Genomic DNA, 22,483 nt, shown 5'->3' on the forward strand with positions numbered 1-22,483 from the left:
ATATCGGCAGGAGAGGGGACCTCTGGCAGTTTACAAGGAAATGTTCAGGCAAAGCCTGACTCTGAGTGTTGAAACAAGTGCCGACTTTGCTTGTTGTTGGACCAGCGATGCTGAAATTGTACACTCCCTAGAAGAAGGCCTTGTGCAAAGATCCTTGATATGTTTGACGCGGAGGGACGGACGTGGGCCGGAGGTTCGTGCGGTCGGCTTGTCTACATCGCCCTTCACTCTGCGTCGCCGCCATCTGGGTCATTTTATGCCTGCGATTGATAGCAGGTATCCATGGAAACCAAAGTGCAGGTAAAATGGCGTGCAGGAAGCGAGCGCCGCGGGAGAGTTTGGACCGAAGCGTGCGTGCGGCGTAATCGCACGCTTCGCTTTATCACTGCAGGAGCAAAGGGCGTCGCATGAATTGCTCGGTGGGATGTGAGTCTACTCGGACGGGATGGAGATGACAGCTTGATTAGCACCTCCTCGCAACGGGCGCGGGCAGCATCGCTCCGTCCTTGAGGTGGACCTCGCTCGCCCGACTTGCGGATTATTTTTAGACGGTACTGCGCGCGCGCCGTTCGCACGTTCGACGAGCCGCAGACTCATTTGTACCTTGTCAACGGCGATAAAGTAAAAAGTTTGAAAGACGTCGCGGCTGTTGGCAGCATTCCGCGGCGCCGCCAGACCCAACGGCGTGGCGTCTGCTGTAATTTTTAGAACGGATTGTAAACTTTTTAAAAGGTTCGTTATGAGCTCACGAGAGTGTGCGGGGCGATCGAACTTGGCCCACGGCGCAGAACAAAGGATACGCGGCACGCGGGGTACGTGTCACCCCGTCGCGTGGTGGTGTCAACCGTGGGGCGCGCACGGCTACGGCGTTGTCCTCTTTAAGGCAACTCTCTCGCTGCGTCTCGTGGACTAAGCGCGTCGGATAACGTTGGCACAATTGATGTTGACTTCAAGCAAGGAAGGGTTCGGTCTCACTTCCCAACACGGGTTTGGTTTGATAATCATTTTACGTTTCAAACCGCACGGCGACATCGCGTCACGCGCAGGGACGACATCGCGAATGCCAAGGCGAATCCTTTTGCCTCTCATTTTTGGCTCCACGTCTTGGGCACTAGCCCGTTGACCAGGTGACATTAACAGCGACCAGCGGCGTAAACACCGTGTGACACCGTCACGCGGTGTAACCCAGTCATGGTGCCACCGTGTCCGGAGTTGAACGGCCGGCTGACAGCTCGGCGTCTGAATGTGTAATGCGTCTGTCGCTGGTCGGGGGGGGGGGGAAGGTGAGAGTGGCGGGTGGGGAGGGACACCCGAGTGCTCGACGTGCAGGGATCTCTGGACGGCTTCACAGCAGAGGAAATCTCCCGTGGCTTTGTGAGCCGAGGTAAGATGGCGCGTTCTCGGCTTCGGCAAAGGCACACGGAGGAGGAGGAGGAGGAGCGCCGTGTAGGGGCTCTGAGAATCCTGCGCCATTCCCCGATCACAATTGGTGCGTGCGGACGCCATCTCCTCCGCCCCCGCGCTCCTCAAAGCCACAATTAGCGGTGGGCCCCGAGGGCTCGGCATGGCGGCCTCTCTGGGATCAAATGCGGCGCAGCTCAGGAGAGAGGAGGGGTGGGGGGTGGGGGGGAAGCTGTTGGGAGCCGTGCCGAACGAGACAGGTAAAGGCGGCTATTGTGCATGCCAAAAAAGGCCTGGATGACGAAGAGAGGCCGGGAAGACGGCGTTGCGAGGATTAGGGTCTCCAGCGAGAGGCCTCGTGGAGGATTTAGGGCTGAAAAGGCGCGCACTAATCCGTCTTTGTGCGTGCAAGCGGTGTCAAATGGCGCGGCACGGTTGTCACTCTGTTGCCGCGCGAATGGAGCGCGCGCGGGGGCTGTTGTCTCGCCGCGGGGATTACATCGGCGCTCTGTTGTGAACACGAAGTGGCGGCGCTCCACGAGCGGCCCCGGGGCGCTGCCCGCGGCCCTCCGGTTGCGCGCGGCGCAGCGACGGCGCGACGGGCCCGGCGAGCGAGACGCCGGCGTCGCCGGGCACCGAGGGCACGGCCGTCGGCAGTGGGATTTCATCCGCGATCGCAGAACCACGGAACGATCTGGAGCGACATCATCTCTGTCGTGATAATGAACTGGCAGGTTGAAAAGACACGAGTGTTGAGGGTGCGCTCCATTGCTTTATTAACTTCGTGAAGGTCTCACAAGTTTCCCAAATCCAAGTGGAAAGACAGAGCGGTGAGCGTGGTCGTTACCACATTGCTTGTGCACAGTTACAACGGGCAAAACGATCGTGGCGTCGCTGTACGTTGCACTCCCTTCTTGGTGGGTAGGCAAGGGTGGTGTGCGTGAGCAGGTGGTGGGTTGGCAAGGGTGGTGTGCATGAGTGAGTGGTGCGGTGTGGTGGCTAAGCAAGGGTGGTGTGGGTGAGTGGGTGGTGCAGTGTGGTAGGTAGGCAAGGGTGGTGTGGGTGAGCAGGTGGTATGTTGGCTGGGCAAGGATGGTGTGGGTGAGTGGGTGGTGTGGTGGGTTGGCAAGGGTTGTGTGCATGAGCGGGTGGTGTGGTGGGTTGGCAAGGGTTGTGTGCGTGAGTGGGTGGTGTGGTGGATAGGCAAGGGTGGTGTAGGTGAGTGAGTGGTGCGGTGTGGTGGCTAGGCAAGGGTAGTGTGGATAAGTGGGTGGTGCAGGTGAGTGGGTGGTGCGGTGCGGTGGCTATGCAAGGGTAGTGTGGATAAGTGGGTGGTGCAGGTGAGTGGGTGGTGCGGGTGCGGTGGCTAGGCAAGGGTGGATTCGCGCAGGCTGGGGAGGGCGCTGTGGCGGGGCGCGTCGTGGGCTCCGCGGCCGCCAGGGCGGGCCGCGTGCGGGCGCACACTCACGGTATAATTTGTGGCCGGGATAAAAGCGACAGAGTTCCGCGGCGGGGAGTCAATACGAGGAGGCGCAGGTGTGGCGGCAGCAGCGGGGATAATGAGCCGCGGTGCGTGCGTTGGGTGGGGGGAGGAGCGGCACTGCGTGCGATGCTGATTCTGCTGCAGCATGTGGGTCGTGTTTGAGTGAGCGTGTTTGAGCGAGCGTGAGTGTGCAGCTTATGTGGCTTTCAGTCGCGCCGCTGTGATCTAAAGCACTACCGGTGGAAAATGGATCAATTCCGATCTGGGCCCGTCTTATTACAGTTTAGGTGTGATTAGGCCGAGGCCCCTCTCCGCCCGGCTTTGTGTGCGTGTCCGAGCGGCCGTGTTTTCGTTGCGGTGAGGTTGCGAGTGAACATGTTCAAGCGGCCGCTTGTGGGAAATCGTAGTGCGAAGCGGCATGCCAACAACAGAGCAAGAATGAAGCCGCTTCACTGACGGTCACATGATATGCCTTGCTCTGGCCAAACGTTGCCATTCTTGTGACCTTCCAGTGACCGGCAGTGCAGACTTTCAGCCGGAGCCGATAATTCATTCAAACCTCGAAATGATTTTCGGCTCAAATGAGCTCGTCTCCTGTTTACAGCCCTGATAGCCATCGGTGGGAATTCTACATTCCTATTGGAGGTGGGCGGGGGGGGGGTCTATCCATAGCACAACCACTGTTGACTTCCTCTCAATGCGGTGCTCATTTTACGGACCCCAGAAAGACGATGGGCCGAGGAAACCTCCGGACCAGGATTTGAACTCAGGGGGGGGGGGGCCCCTTGCCATTGCGAGCCGCTTCGCTCCACCGCCGAGCCTCCTCGTCGGCGAGGGGCCGGGAAGAGACCGGAGAAGCCCCCTCCCCCCCCAAAACCGCGTCCCCCCCGTCCGCGTGCGTGAGCCAGGCATCGGGGCCTTCGTCCCTCTCGGCGAGCGCACTGAATGGCGGCGGCGGCGTCCTAAGAGCTGCGTTTATTTTGACAACAAAGGAGCGGCTCTTTTGAGCGCTGCGCCACTCGCGCCGCTGATTTGTCGGCTCCTATTCAGCGAGCCAGAAACGTGGCCGCCGTGCTTCACGGGCCCACCCTAGCGTGCTGCCGGGCTGTCGCGGGCAGAGCGGCGCGGGAGAATGGGACGAGGGAGCCGTGCGCTTTGTGAGCGGCGTGGCGGCCCCCCCCCTGCCCCTCGCCGCTACCCCCAACCCCCGAGGCCCTCCGTTTTACGGCAGGGGGGGTGGAGACCAGCTGGCTGAGAGGGCCCAAGACCCCGCGCTGACCCGGCAAGCTGTTTCCATCGTCCTTCCTGGGAGAAAGGCAGGGTTACTGCGGACCGCGGGGAACAATCATTAAGAGCCGTAACGCCGCTCTGCCCTTTGTCGCTGGAGATAATGAGCACCCGATATTGTTACGTCGCTACAAGACGACACGCTCAAACAATTACTGCCTCTATGCATCTTTTGTGTTTTTTGACAGTGACAAATATTTTGTAAAATTAGAGTCAAACGCAGTCCACTATTCCATGCACGTGAGAGTGCGCATGCTGTCACCGTTAATTTGTTTATTGCTTCTGTCACCAGTCTCTACTGCTGGATGAAGGCCTATTCTTGGTGGTTTTGGCTGAAATTCTGAGTTTTTTCTCCCAATTAATTGAAATATTCCATTTGAAGTGTCTCTTGCTCTAGCACTGTGTGGTTAATGCAGCACTGATGAAATATTTGAGAAATTTCTACGAACTAGGATTCATAATTGGTTTTCGATTAAGCGACTCAAATAATTCGCCATATATGTCGCGTCACCCTCTACTACATAACACAGCCAGTCAATTTAAATTGTGACCCTGCGCATGAGCGTTTGACAAACCGCAAACTCTAATCGGTTCAGCTCACCGGTGAGCTGAAGAATGACCCTCGCAGCCAAATGTAGTGATTAGGGTGTTTGGTTTGAAACTGCATCAAGCATCCTCAGGTCAGAGATCAGGAAGTTCGCATGACACAACGGACTGAGCACCGTCGCGCGGTATCCACACACATTAGCACGAGCGAGCGTGCGCCACGGTATCCACACGCTTGTTCGCTCGCTCGTGCCCATACTGCCTATGGTTCCCCACCGCCGTTCTGTAGCAACGCAGTCGAGCGCTGAGCACCACTCGCTCGTACACCCAGCGAAGTCTCGTTGAGTCTCAAGACTCTTATTCAGGATGGTCCTGCCAAGTTTTCGCAAAAGGGCGGGGGGCGGGAGCAACGTAGGTCTGCGTGCTCCCAATGGAGTCTTTTGCATGCAGTTTTTCAGCATTGGGATATTTGGCCAACACCAGTTACATTGTGTGGGGGATTTGTGTTTCCTATGCGAGGAAACCAGACAACCCGAAAGAAACCCGTGCAGAGCAGGGACGAACGTGCAAACTGCCCGCAGACAGGCACCCAAGACGGGACTCGAGTCCAGACTCTTCTTGTGTTACCGCTGGGCCACCCTGAGGCCCCGAACGGTCGTCAAGCGAGCCCTGCCGCAACGAAGGCCGAAATGAAGCACTGCGGCACGGTATCAAGCGGTGCCGCTGAAGGACAGGCCCCGGGGATGCGGCACCGGCGCCGCCACGATAGAGAGTGCGAGTGCGTTACCGAGAGAAAGGTCAGAGCGGTGCCCGTAGGACGTGAGTCGCAGGCGTTGTCACACCCCCGAAGTGCTAATGTGCCTGTAACTGAGATGGACAGACGGGCCGAAAAGAAATAACGCCGGCAATGCGGCCCGTGGGGGATAGGAGAGAGCGAGCCTCTGGGCTGCGGCGGCCGGGCGTGCTCGGCGTGCCGAGTGTAATTTGCGCGCGTCTGCCTTTAGCCGAGATAGTATTGCACATGTGACTGATGTGGCCCCGGGGGAGTGTCAGATTGGGATATCAAAGCCTGACCCCTGAAGGTGAAAGGCTAAAGGTTCAGGTTTGGCATGCCCGACACGATCACATCACTTCCTGACTCGTTGCCCTGGAGTCGGGAGACATCACTGCCACTTCCGAGCGAGACGGCGGTCGAGGCTGCGTTGGCGAAGGCCGTGTTTGCCCTGTCTGGAAGCGGTCGCCGTTGGTTTGGCGAGCCGTCGGGAGCGAGCCCCGGGTGGGCTCACGTGGGGGCCCTTGGCTTTTGTCTGCGCGTTTAGCGACCGAGCAGTAAAAGCCAACCACGCTGCTGTTTTCTTTACGAGTAATTTAAGCCGTAAAGTGGCTTCAAGTCGTGCCATTTTACGAGGACAAGAAACTCGATGCCTTGCCCCGCCGCCCGCGGGCCAAGTATTTGGCAAAGCCCTCCCCGGTGTTCGGTACCGGCGCGTCTCGCTTGCTTCGTCGCACGTCACGAGTTCGCTTGCTCGTTCAAGTGTGAGCGGTGCCAGTTCTGTGGAGCGATTCCTTTTAAACGCGGCTGCAGTTTCTTGCACTCGACTCTCTGCCCAACGCTGTCCTCGCCGGCGTGCGAGGTGTCGCCTATGTTTAGACGATCTTGCAGTGTTTACATTCCGTGCCTTTTAGAACTCTTAATTCTGACCCCCAAACATAGCGGTGAGCTCAATATAAATATCCCTGGAGCACATCACAGCAGGGGTCTGACACATGGCTGGTGGAAGAAAACCCAACAGACACAGCCAGCAGACACAGCCTGCAGACACAGCAACAGCCACAAGACACGGCCAACAGACTCAGCCTCCAGACACAGACAGCAGACACAGCCACAAGACACGGCCAACAGACTCGGCCTCCAGACACAGCCTCCAGACACAGACAGCAGACACAGCCACAAGGCATGGCCAACAGACTCAGCCTGCAGACACAGCCTCCAGACACAGACAGCAGACGCAGACAGCCCCACAAGGGAGGGAAACATGAGTGAGCTCTATAAGCCAGCAGTGGAGGATCCTTTAAAGTCCCCCTTGAAAAGAGTGGCCCATTGTTTGCAACCGAGCTGCTCTCCATAAATACACTGCCGTTTTCAAAAACGACACAAGGCTTCATTGTGAGCGGGACTCTGCCGCGGATTAATGGGGGGGGGGGGGCCCTCCGCGTAGACATTTTCAAACGCAGCAGTAACAAAGTACAACGTGCTTTCCCGACCCAGCCGTCGGGAATAATGTAAAACGTTTAATAATTTATAATTTGGCATAGCTCCCATTGCGCGGTCGGCGACCTTGCGGGATGGCGCGTCGCGCGGAGGCCCGGGTGGGCGAGGTGCCACGCAACCGGGCGCCGCGCTCAATTTCTCCTGCGCCGAGCCCGGCTCTCGGTCGGCTCGAGCTGCGCTCCGCTGCGGCGTAACAAGGGGAGCAAAAACAAACCCGAGCCTGCCGGGCGATAGATAAATGGTAAAAATGCGCACTGTGCAGAAACAATCTGCGAGGGCGTTTATCGCCGTGTGGGACATCCATCCCAACGCGATACGCCGGGCGTAAACAACCGGTGTTGAGCGTTGCAAGGAACCGATGACTTGCCTGAACACAGTTTGTTGAATTCTTTTTGTAATTTTCTCCCCCAATATTATCCGGATTGCGCCATCGGCATCGTGCCGCGGGACGCAGCGACCCTCCTCTCGGCGCAGTGCCGCCCATCCTGTTGGAGAACGGTCCACGGAAGCGGATATCGCAGAGGCACCTCTAATATTGCTTCAAGGGACCTTTGCTCCGCGCAGTAGAGGGCAGCACTTTCCCACACCCACCCACTCTGTATATGATAGCAAGGTTTTGTTGCACATAGGTATGTTTATTTTCTTTCGCATCATACATAGCCAACCGGGCAAATCGGAGGGTGCAAGATAGTCAAACCCATATTTTAAGTATCAGAGCGGGAATGTAGCCAAATTAAGGGTAGAACAAAATTGAATGTTACGAGTTTTTTCGTGCAGGCATTGGTGACTGTACTGAGATCATCAACTCACTGCACCTGATGTGAGCTGGTTTAATCACAGGCGGCTGGGTTTGAACCCAGGATCTCAGCCACCCCCACCCCTCCGTCCCCACGTCTCGGACACCGGATGAACTTTGCCGGCCGGACTGGTTACAGCGAAGCCCCGCGCACAGAGAGATCTCTTCGCATGCGAGCACAGTTGCCTCTTAACAAGATTTAAACACGATTTGTTGACCGCTGCCATTTCTACAGCTCGAATTGCGCAATCTGTGATGCAGGCATCCGTCTGGGATAATGAGACTGGGCCTCGCAGGGGCCTGGCAGTCAGCCCCATCTTGCGTGCATGCGACTTCTCCGATTACGTCGCATCGAGAATCGCGCCGCGAGCTCCCGTTCACGCGCACGTTGACCCGGCGGAACCATAAACCACCGCTGGCCGAGTTAATAATTAAATAAAAAGAGCTGGAAAAAGCCCATCGCTGCAAAAAAATACAAATATTTATTGTTGTCCTTGAGCAAATGGGCCTTCCGGACCGATCGTTGAAGCAGCACTTGTGATCTTTACGAGTTAACAGCGCTGCGTGCAACTTTTTGTTCAAGTGCATCCTGCTGGCCTCGTCCTCCTCCTCCAACAGCAGCAGCAGCCACAGGGACCTAACTCCAGTGACGCATTCTCCTCACTTCCCAGTGTTCGTGGCCAAACCTATTCCTCCTTGCAAACGCATCTGTGTGTTGCACAAATGCAACACGACGCCATTTTCCATCCGCAGAATCTCCACTTGCGGCGGTAGCAGCAGTCGTTCGCGGCACCGCACGCACAGGGCGATGGCGCGGGAGGCGCGTGGGCGTCTCGCTTCGGCAGGGAGAGGGGAGGCCTGCGCACGCCGTGACAGGGAGAGGGCCCAGCGATGCCATCGCGACAGAGTTCGCGTCGGGGCCCGTTCGGTGGCGCTCGCCACGTACCGCTCGCGGGCGAATTGCGTGATCGTCGGTGCGCACAACCGGAGTTTTGTTCCCGCTGTTTACGTTTTTGAGAAGCAATTTACAGCGCAAAAATGAGTTTCGTTTTTGAGGTGTGTGGCGTAACCCGTTTAGTAAAAGGAGCCGTTCTGTAAATATTGGCAGCGGTCGGTGTTTACCGTCGGAAAGCATTTGCCAGTTCTCCCAGCCGGGCCCGGCTGCTCCTCGCAGAGCGCCCGCTCCGTTAAACCGCTTCCCGCACTTTTACGAGAAGAACAGCTTTGTTTTACGAGCGGCGTGCGCTGGTGGCAGAGCGCTCGCTGTGCGAACCCTCACCGGGGACCCGCTCGTAATGAGTGGAACTGCACATTAACATTCTTCAGATCCCCTGTTTTTACAAACAGCTATATTTTATGAGCAGTAATGCATCTGCAGTGTGCAATATTTATCACCGGAGTCCATTCATCATAAGCGTTTACAGCGTGGAGCTTCGTGTTTTCACGCGGCTGCCATGATTTAAGCGCGGTGAATATTTTTTTCTACGTGAAGCGTCAAGGAATCGTTTCCTGGGCAGGAGAGTGCGGCGTTCACGTTCTCGTACGGCGGCTCTGGCTGGGCACGTGGCGGCGCGGTTCCTGCCGGGAACGGAGGGGGGGGCCTGGGTGAGGCACAGCGAGAGCCGGGATCGGCGCTGGGGGCGCTTCTCCCTGGCAGGCCCTGGCATCCGACACCGCGGCTCCACTTGGAGCACTAACTGATCGTTAAAGAGGGCCCTTATCTAACAGAGAGGGCCCTTGCCTATAAACATCCGGCACTTCACCACCATTGGTTTATACGAGCCTGGCTTTGCTGATGAGACACTGAATGTTGAAACCGCTCCAGAGCTTTGCTTGTGTTGAACTTAGGAGCTCAAAAATGCATACCCACAAGGCTTGTGTGGCTGATGAGATGTGGGAAAAAAATCCTAACATTTTTTTTGTACGAGGAAGGAGGAAGTGTATTGTCTGCTCATAAATTTTGATCAATATTTAGCGGCTGTATCTTTGCATTAACAGCATCTGAAAGTGCAGAGATATTGAAATAAGTGCGAGTAATTGTGTGAGGCCCCAATCTGGGGCACAGTCCACCTGTGAAGCGGTTGTGAGGAACGTGGCGGCACCGGCTCGCTCGCTCGGCGTGTGTGCGTGTGTGTGTGCGTGTGCACGTGATTGGGCATGCCCAATCACCGCATGCCCAATCACCACATGCCCAATCACCGCATGCCCAAACAGCTTTTGTTCGGCCGGATCGAGGTGGCTAAACGGGCGCGGCACGGGCTAGAGAAGAGATGGAGTGATGTGGTACAGGAGGATGTAGAGCTGAGTGGACTTGCCGAGGACTGGTACCAGCGGTGTCAAGATCGGCCTCTGTGGAGGAGGTTCGTGAAGGACGCTACTGGGCAGTTGGAGGCAGTCGCCCTCCAGCAACGCGGAGGGCGAAGGAGCGACGCTCACAACAACGAGCAGAACGCCGGGTGGCTAAAGCACAGCAAGTTGGCACAGGAGGGGGCGCAGGTGGTGCATCAGCCACTCATCTCAGTCAGTGGACCCGTGGCACCTGGGTCTGCCCCGTGACCTCCTGCCAGCGGGCGTTCAACACTTCACGTGGCCTCATGGTGCACATAGCCTGGCACAAGCGTCATGGTGACGTCACTGCCACTTAGTGGCGAATGGCGGTTGTTGTTGTTGTGTGCACGTGTCTTCTTCTTCTTGAATCTCAGTCGATGAGCACAGGCCCAAAGGCCCGTGACGTCAAGTGGCCAACAACAAACCTCACCGTCAGTGGTAACGGATAAGATTTTAAACGTTTCTTAAATTGAGCGAGGTTAATTGTAAAAGCCTGGGAAAAGTAAATGGTGGGTTGGAATTCCAGCGTTGAGCAGTGCGAGGGAAGAAGCATAAATCGAAGCGTTGTGACCTCCAGTGTGGTGAGTCGGTGAGCGGGTGAGCATGTTGTTGTGACCTGCAGTGTGGCGGTGGAACACAGTACGGATGAGAGAGTTGGTGTCTAGGCCGAGCCCTCGTGTACACGTGCACCTGTACGCACACGCGGATCACCCGTGTGTGCGTGTGTGCGTTTGCGCGTGCACGAGCGAGCCTGCGCGGTGCGATTATAGAGGCTTAACCAAAAGGTTGCGGCTCTGGCGGCTGACAGCAGGAGCGGGGCCCGACAAACCCCGCACGCCAAGGAACCGGCGCGAGAGACGCGGGCGCAGACGGCAGCGTGGCCCGGCCGGGGGGGGGGGGGCCACGGCGGAGACGGAATCGACGGTGGGGCCTGGCGGGCGGCCGGCCGTCGTAACCGGAGCCCAGCGCTGACTTAGCCGGCCGCTATATAAAGCGAGAATGCCGCCCGACGCGCATAGCACCACCCGGGAAAGTTGTTGACGAGCGAGCAAATAGTTGATCTTTCTCGAGCCGGCTCGCTCGCCCGCCGCGCCGGCCGCACGGCCACTGCTCTGTGCCAGGGGGCCACTCTGCGCTGCCGCACCCGCGCGGTTCCAGTCTGCGACGTCGTGCTGACCTGTAAGCGCTATTCCTCGGAGACCTTTAAGTTGACTCAAGAGTTATTTATAAGCGTGTATGAGCACGTGGTGTATGGCACGGGGCCTCGCCTATGAACGTCTGGGGGTTCAGCATTGGTTCAAGGGAGCGTGGCTCTGCTGGTGAGAGACCGTCTGTCGAAACCGGTTCAGAGTTTGCTTGCATTGAGCCAATGCTGCTGAAATTATGCACTTGTGGCTGATAGGATGTGTGGTCAGTTTTTTTTACACGAATCACAGGGAGAGTTGTCTGCCGATTAATTTTGTTGCTTGTATTCGGCAAAGCGACGCGAACGATGATGTTTCAGCGTGGTTATGAAGCCATAAATGTTGTATTTTTCACCCGTCTCTGTGCGTGGAACGCGTGTCAAGCACCGACGGCGTCATTCTGTTCAGAGTGACGCTTGCGGCTTAGAGAATGCGGTCGTGCTGTTGTGCTCATTGTGATGTGGGACGAGAATGAATGGGATCCTCAGTGTTTGAAGCAAGGGAACAGAAGCGTGCGTGTGTGTGTGTGCGTTTATAATATGTATGTGGTGTGTGTGTTCTTCAGGCCTGTACGCTGCAGATTGTCTTCTCGTATACTTATAGAGGTTGTATTAACATACACTACTTCGTGTGTGTTCATAGACAATCGTTAATATGATTACAGTTGTGTTTATTCAGGAAAGCCTCGCCGAGTCTCAGGACTTTTTCTGATGGGTCGCCATGCAAAATCCCAATCGAGTAAAGTTGTGGTGTCATAATATTTAGCAAATTTGAACGGTGACACCAGCACACAAGGGCCTCCTCTTGCGAATGACCGCGCGTGGTATTTGCACGGTTGATGCCACCGCAGAGGGCAGCCTCTGAATCGGCACCGGGAGCCTTTGCAACAAGCGGTGGACGCGCCGCTGCTGGTCCGCCCGTGTGTCGATATACGCACCCTGCAGTGCGTGTGGGTGCAGAAGCACTTTCTCTCCTGCGATGTTGTTGTTGTTGCTTCCTGCCCTCGGGGTGCATTTGTATTCCCCTCCACTACGCAGCATGTGTACCGTGTGCAGTCCCTGCGTCTGTGTGCGCGATAGAGGTGCGTGTGGGTTTGCTGCCACCTGTCGACAGGGCGGGACACTGGCCGACACGCCCGTGTGTGTGTGTGAGAAGACTTGTGTACGTTACGGGGGAGCGGTGGTGCAGTGGTTAGCGAGCGGCGCTACAAACCCAGCGACTTCTGATTCCCTTTTGATGGCGAATATCAGAACCGATCCTTGAGCCTCCCCGAGGTTCACCCGGCTTTAAATGAGTACCTGCCGCGGTGTATAAACATCGACCACTGGAGAGACAAAGGCGGCCTGGCGTGGTTCTGGCCACACCACCACCTCGTGCGCCGTGACGGATGCGCGCCAACAACGCTTGTCTTAATGTCCTTTGGTGGGCTACACGGGAGAGTGTTTGTGGAAGTGTGTAAATGTTGGATGGGGGGGTTGGTGTGTAAATATGGGCTGCTTAATTAGTTTGAGTTGGCGTACTCGCCGCAGAGCCACTTTGCACGGGGCCAGGGGTTGAACTCTCGTGGCCGCGACGAAGTGGTGTCCCAGGATTGCACCTGGTACATTGCGCAGTGATGCAGAACGTTCACGAGCCTGTGATGCCATTGGCCACGAGTCTGTCCAAAGGCAAATCCCTGATTTCAACCATTCTTGCAAATGAATTCTAGACAAAATTATCGGAGGAGTGCAATGAATTACTATCATGTCTGCATAACTACAGCCGGGCTTTCCCATTCCCGATCACAAAGTAGCCATTTAGTATTGAAAATAAAAATCAATTATCTGGTGGTACTGCATTGGCAGTGGTGCACAAGTACAAATAATACAAATGGGGCACATTCGGCAATAACACAGCGACATCAAAAGGAAAGTATATAATTGCTAACGTTTCAGACATTGGTCCTTGTTCATAACTTTCATCATCTTTCGCACGGCCTATGACGAGCGGGTTATTAGAGACTTCGTTATACGTCAATGCGACGTTGCATGGTCCCTTGGTGTGGAGTTCATAGCCACAGTCGAGCCTTTGATCTTCCACTTGTGCATTAGGCGTCCTTTAAGGCCGCGGCGTTATTGCCGCGCCGGATTAAATAAAAGGACACAGCTCCTGATTGTTTAATTTTGTTGCGTGGGCCCTCTGCGGAGCCGTCGTAATTTGCGGCGGGCGCGCGTCAAGCCTCGGCGCCCCGTGCGAAGTCGGAGCGGACAGACGCCGTGCGACAGGTGTCTGCCGAGACGGGGAGGTTGATCCGAGTGGAACGACACAAACCGGTCCCGTGGCTCTCGCCCGGCGCAGCCCGCACGCGTTGGCGGCGGTGATGGCGGCGGCGGTGAGCAACACCGTCGCTCCGCGCAAGATGAGCCCGCGAGCGCTATGGCCCCGCGAGCGGCCCGGTGGTGGGGAGCGGTTTGAGATTTGCAGGGCGGCGGCGTGGAGTCGCGGTGTTTTGGACGAACCGTTCACCTCTGTCGCGGCTATGTTGTTCGGCGACCGCACGCGCGGCGAGTGGCGGCTGCGGGCAGAGAGGCGGTGGCGCCGGTTCATGGCAGCGCGTCGTTCATCGTAACGACGCCGAGGTCGGGCGTGTGATGATCGCTTCATGTCCAAACACCCGGCGCAGCTTTTGATGCTTTGTTCAGCCCTGCAGTGTCTGGCTCGAGCCACTGCTAGCGGGAGGTGGCTCCAGAGAGTGTTTAGTTGACTCTTCCACGCTGGGCACACGTGTTGCGTACAATACGTCAAGTTTGTGTTTTTATGTAACTGGATTGGTGATCGAGGATGAAGCTGAATGCATGTCATGTTATTTAACAAGCCCTTTGGTAGATGAAACGATGGGTCGCCCCCGTCATAGGAATGTGGAATTGCCACTTCTGGCTCGGCGTTGTAATCAGGAGAGGAGCACCACCTCGATGGTTACTTGAGCAGCAGGAGATCACTTCGAGTCGGCCTACCCGACGAATGGTTTGCACCGTTGAGCACTGTACACACTTCAAGCTGTTGGTTTCCTTCCCTGATCCTGCGTCTCTGACAGCGACTTCTCTCCCTTGCCGTTGCAGGTCTCCGACGTGAGCTCCGAGAAGCTCTTCAGCGCCGCGCCCACTAAAGGTACGGACGGAGGTCGCGACGCGCCTTTTGCAATGCCGCGAGAAAGCCCCGCGTCTTCGTTACCGGGGGTCGCGTGGCGACCGGCAGTTGTTTACCTTGCGTGACCTCTAAGGCGTCGGCGCCCCTCGGAGTCTGCGATTGGCGGCGGAGCGATTTCAGCGGCGGCCCTGTGGGAGACGTACAGCGAAGTCCACGTGTCGGAACGCCCCGGCGGGGAGCGCCTCTGCATTTTGCCAAGAACATAATCACAAGTTCCCCCACTGTTTCGGCCGATAATGCGTCGCATCGCGGTGCCAGCACGCGGCTCAATTCGTATAGCAGGAGGTGGCCAGATTGGGCTGTCAAAACACATTTGCCTCCGGTCACCCGCCGAGCGGCTCTGCGGTGCGCCGTAGCGCACGGCGCGTGTTTGCACAGGTGCAGCGAGCATTTGTCTCCGTCCGGCTCGCGTGCGGTGTACGCGTGCCACGCACGCTCGCCGTGCACACGCGCCGTGCGGTATACGCGTGCCACGCACGCTCGCCGTGCACACGCGCCGTGCGGTGCACGCGCCTCCTGCACGCCGCCGCTGCCCCTCCGGCTGGAGGTGACCTCTCGCCGGCCTTGCGCAGCCGTGGCGGAGCGCGGATCTCGGTGTCGCGCGAGTGCCCCGTGACGAGCCGTGCCCCGTGACGAGCCGTGCCCCGTGACGAGCCGTGCCCCGTGAAGAGCCGTGTCCCTCCGTCCTCTCAGCGGCCAGCGCCGAGAGATTCACCGCGGAGGCCTCGCTGGAGACTACCCGGCAGGGGGGTGGGGGCAGGCGATCCTAGAGTGTTGAGATTTCTCAATAAGGCCGCTTGTAAATAATAAAAAAAACATATAATATATTGTGTCTGGTATATATCAATAAAATACCAGTTCTGGGTTTTCTCTTGGATCGGCCACTGACTCACGCCCTCGAGGTTTCGCTGAGTTGTCGCGAATCGGCATCGAAATTTCATTCAAAGAACGATTTCTTCTTTTGTCCCCAACGGACTCCCAAGTTTTTGAACGAAGCCCTCGTTTTTAATCGGCTTGTGTCCAGTTTTCACAATTTCGTTTGCCTGGTTTTAGTCGTGCGATTGCCGCAATTGTGCCACTGGCGTACGGTTTGTCGAATTGCTGCCTCGGTTGACGTGGTACGTACGGTGACGTGGTACCCACGGTGACGGGGGACTTACCAATTACGCCGGACCTTGGAGCCACCACGGAGATGACAAGGGGTCAGCTGACAAGTCACGGTCCTCCCTTCCCCTCGGCTACATGAAGAACCCGTTCAGATTTGACCCGATATTTTTATCGGCAGATAATTTGCATGCAACTCGTTTGAATCTCAAGTAATTGGTTCTCTCATGCAGAATTCAACGCGTTTGTCACTCGCGTGCAAATCGATGTTTTTCATTTTTAAGCACAGTTGCTGAGGCAAAGGGGTCAGGAGAGAGACGAGGCTAGGCAGGAAGAGGCTGCATCAGCGCCACGACGCTGCTGCAGCTGCTGCATGGAGAGCAGCGGCAGTGTCCGGTCTCACAGCGGGGGGGGCGGCTGGGGGAAGGGGATTAGAGTGGGGGTGGCCAGGCAGGAGTGGCGTGGTACACACTTATATGAGTGGCAGGGTGGCACGGTGGGAATATTTGTGCCAAACAGAGAGAAGGACCTGGGTACCTTTCTGTGTGATGTTTGCTCGTGCTCTTCCCCCTGTTCCGCGTGGATATCCTCCGGGCTATCCAGCTAAATACACGCAATGTCATTGGTGTTGGTCAAACATCCCAATGTAGCAGGACCCTGCTCAAACAGACTCTTTGCCCTAGCCGGGTGAATAGGTAATTATTGGTATAATAACAATAATCTGCAATGAGTTCCCAAGTTGACGAATAATCCACATTTGTCCATATGTGCACCTGGTGTGTCGGCCGCCCCGGTGCCCGGTCTGGAGACGCGGTTGGGTATGAAGCTAGGAGCCCACCGCCACCCCCCCCCCCGTTGAACTTTAAACTTTGAAACGAAGCCCGCGTGTCTCTGGGGGGGTCACGAGAGACGCCGGCGCGTTGGGGGTGCGAGGTCGGCGTCGCGAGGCCGACGTCGCGTGGAAACGCGAGCCGCCGGGGCTCGTCATGCGTGACACTCGACACCGCCGCAACTTTAGGCGTGCGGGCAAAAAAAATCACTCCCCCCGACCTCCTTATCTCGAACATTCTTGAGCGTGCGTTCGCCGAAGCGTAGACGTGCGATGAAATGTGTAGATTGCGTTTCGGGCCGCTGCGAAGTTGTACAGTGCATTATAATTTACAAAGGCATGGAAGCTACGCCGCCGCTGTCAATGGGCTCCAACGTTTAGGCCAGGTGTCGGCCGCGCGCTTGCGTCGCGTCGGCATGCAGGCCCGCAGGGCGGGGTTCGGGGCGCGCTCGGGGGCCGGAAGAGCGTCGAGCGGCGGCTGCCGGACACATCGGACGCGGGAGCCGGTGCGGGCGACGCGGCGGCCGCCGCCGCGCAGGAAGCCCGGCTCGGTATTTGTACAGCAAACAGGTGCTGGGGAACTTCCGGGGTCGAAGGGTGCGCGGAGAGCGATAGCATCAGCCGGGCAGGCAAGCGGCCTGTGGCGCCGCGTCCGTGCCGCGCGTGGCGGTCGGGAGGGTTTGAGGTCGGCGGCGCTGCGCGTGTGCGTGGTGGACTCTGCGCCCGGTACGTCCTCCTGCGCTCACGGGCACCGTGCTGGTGGTGGTTGGTGGTGGTGGCGGCGGTTGTGGCGCTGGGCCGCGCCGCTCGCCGGCCACACGGACGCCGTGGTGCTCGGTGCAGATGGCAGAGCTGTGTGCAGGTATTGCGCGTGCGCGGTGCTAGAGCTCTGTGTGGGCGTTGTGTGTGGGGTGTTAGGTTGTGTGTGGGGTGTTAGGCAGGGCTGTGTGTGGGTGTTAGGTAGGTCTGTGCGTGTGAGTGTTAAGTAGGGCTGTGTGTGGGTTTTGGGTAGGATTGTGTGTAGGTGTTAGGTATGTCTGTGTTTGGCTGTTAGTTAGGGCAGTGTGTGGATGCTGGGTAGGGTTGTATGTGGGTGTTAGGTAGGGCTATGTCTACTCGTTGGGTAGGGCAGGTGTGAGTGTTAGGTAGGGCTGTGTGTGGGTGTTGGGTTGTACCAGGTAGTTACGTGTGTTCAAGGGAGATTGGGTGCGGGAGCCGGTTTTGCGATATGACGTTTGCCCCGAGTGCACTCTGCCTTGACAGAGGCCTCATTATTGCTCTCAAACTCAAAACCTCAAAACATAAACATCCGCTTACAAATAGCCTCAACTAACCGTGGCGCGTACGGGCTGGAAAAGGCCGGAGCGGGGACCGTCACACTCAGTGGCTGCCGGTACACGTTCCCGGCTCGGCGCTGACTCGAGGGCGGTCTGCCCAATCCGGTTGCACCGAGGCCGAGCAGTGGTTTGTGGGCGAGCAGCTGGCGGTGGCGATATGGTTAGTTCGTGCGACGACGAGCGAGTCAGGGGGATGCTGGCCGAGAGCACCGTCGTGGGGGTACGGCAACGCCGGAGCGCGCGACGACCTCACGATTGCCGTCGTCATGGTACTTGTAGCGAGCGACCGTCTGCTGACACATCTCTGACATTCGCTCCCCGCATCTCCCGAGGCTCTGGACTCGACATCAAAACGTAACGTCGCCGCTGTTCGTCCGTGCGTCATCTTTCGTCGTCGGGGACGCTAAGGTTGCCCCCTTACGCAGAAAATCCGTGCGCTCCGGTCGGTGCTTCGTTTAAAAGCACAGTGGCTGCCGATTCCAAGGAGGGTACCTGCGCCATCTCCAGGAGTGGCGCCGCGCCCTGCCACGGAGAGCCGTGCCCTCCCACCGTGAGCTGGTAGAGCTGTGAACTTCGCCGTTGTCCTATGCAGTGAGTCTTTGTATTGTTTTGTCGTTCGATGTTTACCGTCCGCAGGTGCTAAACTGTCGAGAGGTTACGGATTATTTCCGTTTAAGTTTCCGGCAATTGATGGTGACCTCGGCGAGAAAAATTAGTTTTAACTACAGTAGAGGGCCCTTACCTGTAAACATCTGGCAGTTCACCAGCACTGATTCAATCAAACCTGGATGCCGCTGATGATGAGACACTGAATCTCGAAACCCATCCAGAGTTTGCTTGTTTTGAACCAATGCTGTTGAAAAAAAAGGAAAATTCCAGACAGTCGCGTGTCCGATGAGAAGCATAAAAAGTGCTGGATTATTTTTTTATGCGGAGAGATGCATTCGGGAGGCAGGCGTACGTAGCGTCCGCTTGTTTATTTTGTGGTCTACAGCTCTCCGCTCCATTATCTTCATTACGAGCTGACCCCGCTGCCACCCACGTATGCTACGGAGCGACGGTGCGACCGGGCGCGAGTGTTCTGCGAGTGTTTGCGATGCCGCTTGACTGCCCTGGAATGGGGATGCCGACAGCGCCCACAATCTGCCCAGTTATCTGGCCATCACCGCCACAGCCGTGTGTTTTCTTAGCGGGGGCTGCGGGTAACTGCTGCTGCTGCTGCCACAGCTTACTGACTGATGGGTTCACTAGGGGCTTTTGGTCGTGCTAAGTGATAGAGCGATGGCTGCACTTTGCAGCATAATGGGTGCGTTAACAATACCGGGATTATTCAGAGAATACGATTGCATATCCTCCGATCTGTTTAAAAAAGAAAAATGCAGAGCTGTATTTTTGTATCCATTTTTCCTTTATTTGAACTAAAAGTGAAATGAGGGAGTTGAGAGGGCGGGAGGGAGGGGGGGAGCGTTGGATCTTTGTGGGACGGCGTAGTGTCGGCGCTGTTCCAGTGCGGTGGCAGTGCGGTGCCAGTGGGTGGTATCGTGCTGCCATCATCATGGCTGTCATCATCATCAAGATGAGACGTTCCACAAATAACCATGAGCGTTGTGCGTATTGTGTAATTTTATGTCAAACCAGGATGACCCTTATCTAACGGAGAGGGTCCTTGCCTGGAAATATCTGCCAGTTTAACATCATTGCTTCAAGTAAGCCTGATGCTGCTGATGCTACGCTGAAAGTTGAAACGGGTCCAGAGTTTGCTCGTGTTGAAGCAATGCTGCTGAAATTTTCTACTCCCAGAATGTGTGTGGCTGGTGGCCTGTGTAATATCTACTGTAATTTATTATGTGGAGAGATAGGGGCAGGAGGAGTGTTGTTTGTTGGTTTATGTTGAAGGTGAGTGTCGCTTTTACACACAGCGGGGTAGCTGTGATGGCTCTGTGCGGCCGCCCTCATTGCTGTTTCAGGGCCAATGACCTTCAACCTTGGTGTCAGGGGTCAGGTAAACCGGCAGTCTCATTGAGCAATGGTCAGCACCTTCCAGGATGTGCGCGTCTATTTTAAATTCCGTGTGTCCTGAAAAGGTCGCTACCAATTACCGCACATTACCTCGAGATCAACGGTTTAATCGACCGTCTCCTGCCACTTTGGCGGCGACAGTCATCGTTGCCAAAACAGCGGGCGTGTGGTTGTATGCGTCGTGCGAGCGCACGGGAGCTCGCGCGCACCTTCCCTCCTGGCGCAACCGGGAATTGTTACGGGAGCTCGCGCATTCGCCGAGCTCCCGCGCGCCAATTACAGCGTGCCCTCGGGGTGTCCAATCACACGAGAGAAGCCGCCTTTCGCGGTCACGGTCGCTGGCGAAACCGCGTTAATGAGTCGCCACCCAGCCGGCACGCGGCGTCGCATCCGCACGCGGCGTCGCGTCCGCACGCGCCAGGAGCTCACGACTCCTCCACGTCGCCCGCGGAGCGTCGAGCGGGCGCCATGTGGCGGCTGTTTTTTCAACGCATCCCCTGACGGGCGAGCACAACAACGGGCCCGCCAGCTGACGTGCGTGAGAATGCAATCTGGAAGTGACATCTCGTTGCATCTGCCTGCTTGGCTCCGGAGGCGGGGGGAGGCGGGAGGGGGGGGGGCGGGAGGGGGGGGCGGCGCTCGCGGCGCCTTCATGCGGAACGCGCGCCGGCGCTCTTCCACGCACGAAGGGGAGACGCCGCTCAGAGCTCGCACGTCGCTTCGTTAGCGTTCCCCCTTAACGCCGGGGCCTCTCTGTTCGCTGCCCTCCTCCTCATTCCCACAAATGCACCCTTCCGTGAGCTCCTGCAGCATCCCGATCCTCAGCCTTCCTCTCGCTCTCATCCCTAGAATGCGTCCAGTCCAGTTCTCTCACCTCCTGACGACTTTCTATTCTTTCATTGATGCCATTCACGAGAATAAGAAGAGTTTATAATATTTACGATAAGAAATTACTCATCGACCCAGGAAAGCCACACTCGGTGCGAAAGCTCTGCAATGGGGATGTTTGACCAACGACAATGGCATTGTACGTGTTTAGATAGGCGAGGAGCCGGAGAGCCTCGCAGGAAACCCGATCAAGAACAGGGGGAGAACATACAAACTCTACGCAGAAAAGCGCTCGAGTCAGAAATAGGAAACCAGGTCTCTGTTGCCGCTCGTTCAGGATGCGACCACCGTGCCGCCTTGCCGCTCTTCTGAGATGGCAAGGCTCGTGAGTGATGCCAGCAACAGAGACGAGCAGGCTAGCGCCTCCATCACACGTCTCTCACTCTGCAGAGAAAATACAAATGTGTTATTTACACATTCCATCAGTGAACTTCTTTTGCACCATACGTGGCCAACCGTGATAATCGGAGGTGACAATTATCCAATTCCCCTAACTCACTTGTGTTTGCCGTAGAGAAAAAAATCTGGTGTCGCTAATTATTTGCCACCACCCGCGCGACCGAACTGGTCCACGGCCTACGGGGCGGTGAAGCGGCCCGGCGACGGCGCGTTTGCCGCTGGGTGCGGAGGTGCACGGTTCCAACTCGGGAGGATGTCCCGGTTAATATGGCGCAGTATTAACCGGGACATACTACCCGCGGTCTGCTTTGCATTAGATGTTGAGGATCCTGTGACGTCAATCGGAAAGAATAGGCCATCGTGTGTGCCGTCGTCACGGTTGCAGTTTGCCAAATTTAAAGAAAATTACCTGAAAATAATTAAATTGTGGTAACGAACAGCAGCATGCCCCCCGGGTGTGAAACTACTGCCGACTGCGTGACGTACGGCAAGCGCCTCCGCAAGTATCGTCGCGCCGTAAGAACGGCGCAAGCACCAGACGTGCTACGGTATTGTTTGTTTTGGCCGCGTTGCGGTCGAGGGCACATTTTCCCCACTGGGTTAATACCCGCGGGGCTGCACGGCAGCCACCGCTCCGGGGGAACGGGAATCGTGCAAGCGTTGAGTGGGCGGCGGCCGGGCCCAGAAACAGTACCCCCCCCCCCACCTCACTCGTCGTCGTCGTCGCTCGCGCCGATGGGCCGGGGCCGAGTCGGCGGTCTCGCGAACGCCCGAGCCTCGGCGATAATCACCGCCTCAATTTCGCTAACGACTTGGCCGTGCGCGCACGGTGTTTATACGGCGTCGTTCGAAAGGAAATGATATTTACAGCGGCGTGCAGGTGCGCGTTTGAAAGGGCCTTAGATTTGGAGGTGCGGCGCGCGCGCTCGCTCACACACGCGCCGCAAGCATGCGCTTAATCTGCCTTTCTGTGCAACTGAACGAGCCTTAATTGCTCGCGTATGCGTGAGCGGGCAGCGTTCCAAGGCTTTGATTTCCCTAAGCTGTGGCCCTTTTTTTCCCTTTTGTGTATTTGCCTGCCTCGCCAGACGGCCTCTTTAGAATTTCACTGTCGCTATGAATTAGTCCAAAGCTGCCCAAGTAAATTTGCCACAGTGTCAAGTAAGTGTTGGGAGCAAGGGACTTCCTTGAAAAACAGAAAAAAAGCCACACAGAGCCCTCGTCTCTGCGCTTGGCAGGCCGTGACTGCTCCCTTTCAGCAGCCCCGGCTCCTGCCAAACCAAACACCGGGGTTCGTCTCAACCCCCACCCCCACCCCACCCCAAACGCTCTAATTGATCTGGAAGCCCGGTGGTCCTGTCATTGCAGCAACACAGGCCTCCTTTAGGGTTCAATTTGCAGTAATTTTTTTTTATTTGTTACCG

The 22,483-nt window shown here is 56.9% G+C and overlaps 1 protein-coding gene across 16 annotated transcripts in view; it reads left to right on the forward strand.

The window, feature by feature from the left end:
- The window catches only part of AUTS2 (activator of transcription and developmental regulator AUTS2), a 259,132-nt gene that overhangs the window by 218,424 nt on the left and 18,225 nt on the right, over positions 1-22,483 (forward strand). For all 16 annotated transcript variants that reach the window (XM_078873546.1, XM_078873547.1, XM_078873548.1 and 13 more), the window contains one exon: positions 14,396-14,444. In XM_078873546.1, the coding sequence (XP_078729672.1) occupies positions 14,396-14,444 (49 nt within the window). The remainder of the gene's footprint in view (positions 1-14,395; positions 14,445-22,483) is intronic.

Source organism: Lampetra fluviatilis, chromosome 37 (genome assembly GCF_964198595.1).
Source record: "Lampetra fluviatilis chromosome 37, kcLamFluv1.1, whole genome shotgun sequence".
Taxonomy (NCBI): Eukaryota; Metazoa; Chordata; class Hyperoartia; order Petromyzontiformes; family Petromyzontidae; genus Lampetra; species Lampetra fluviatilis.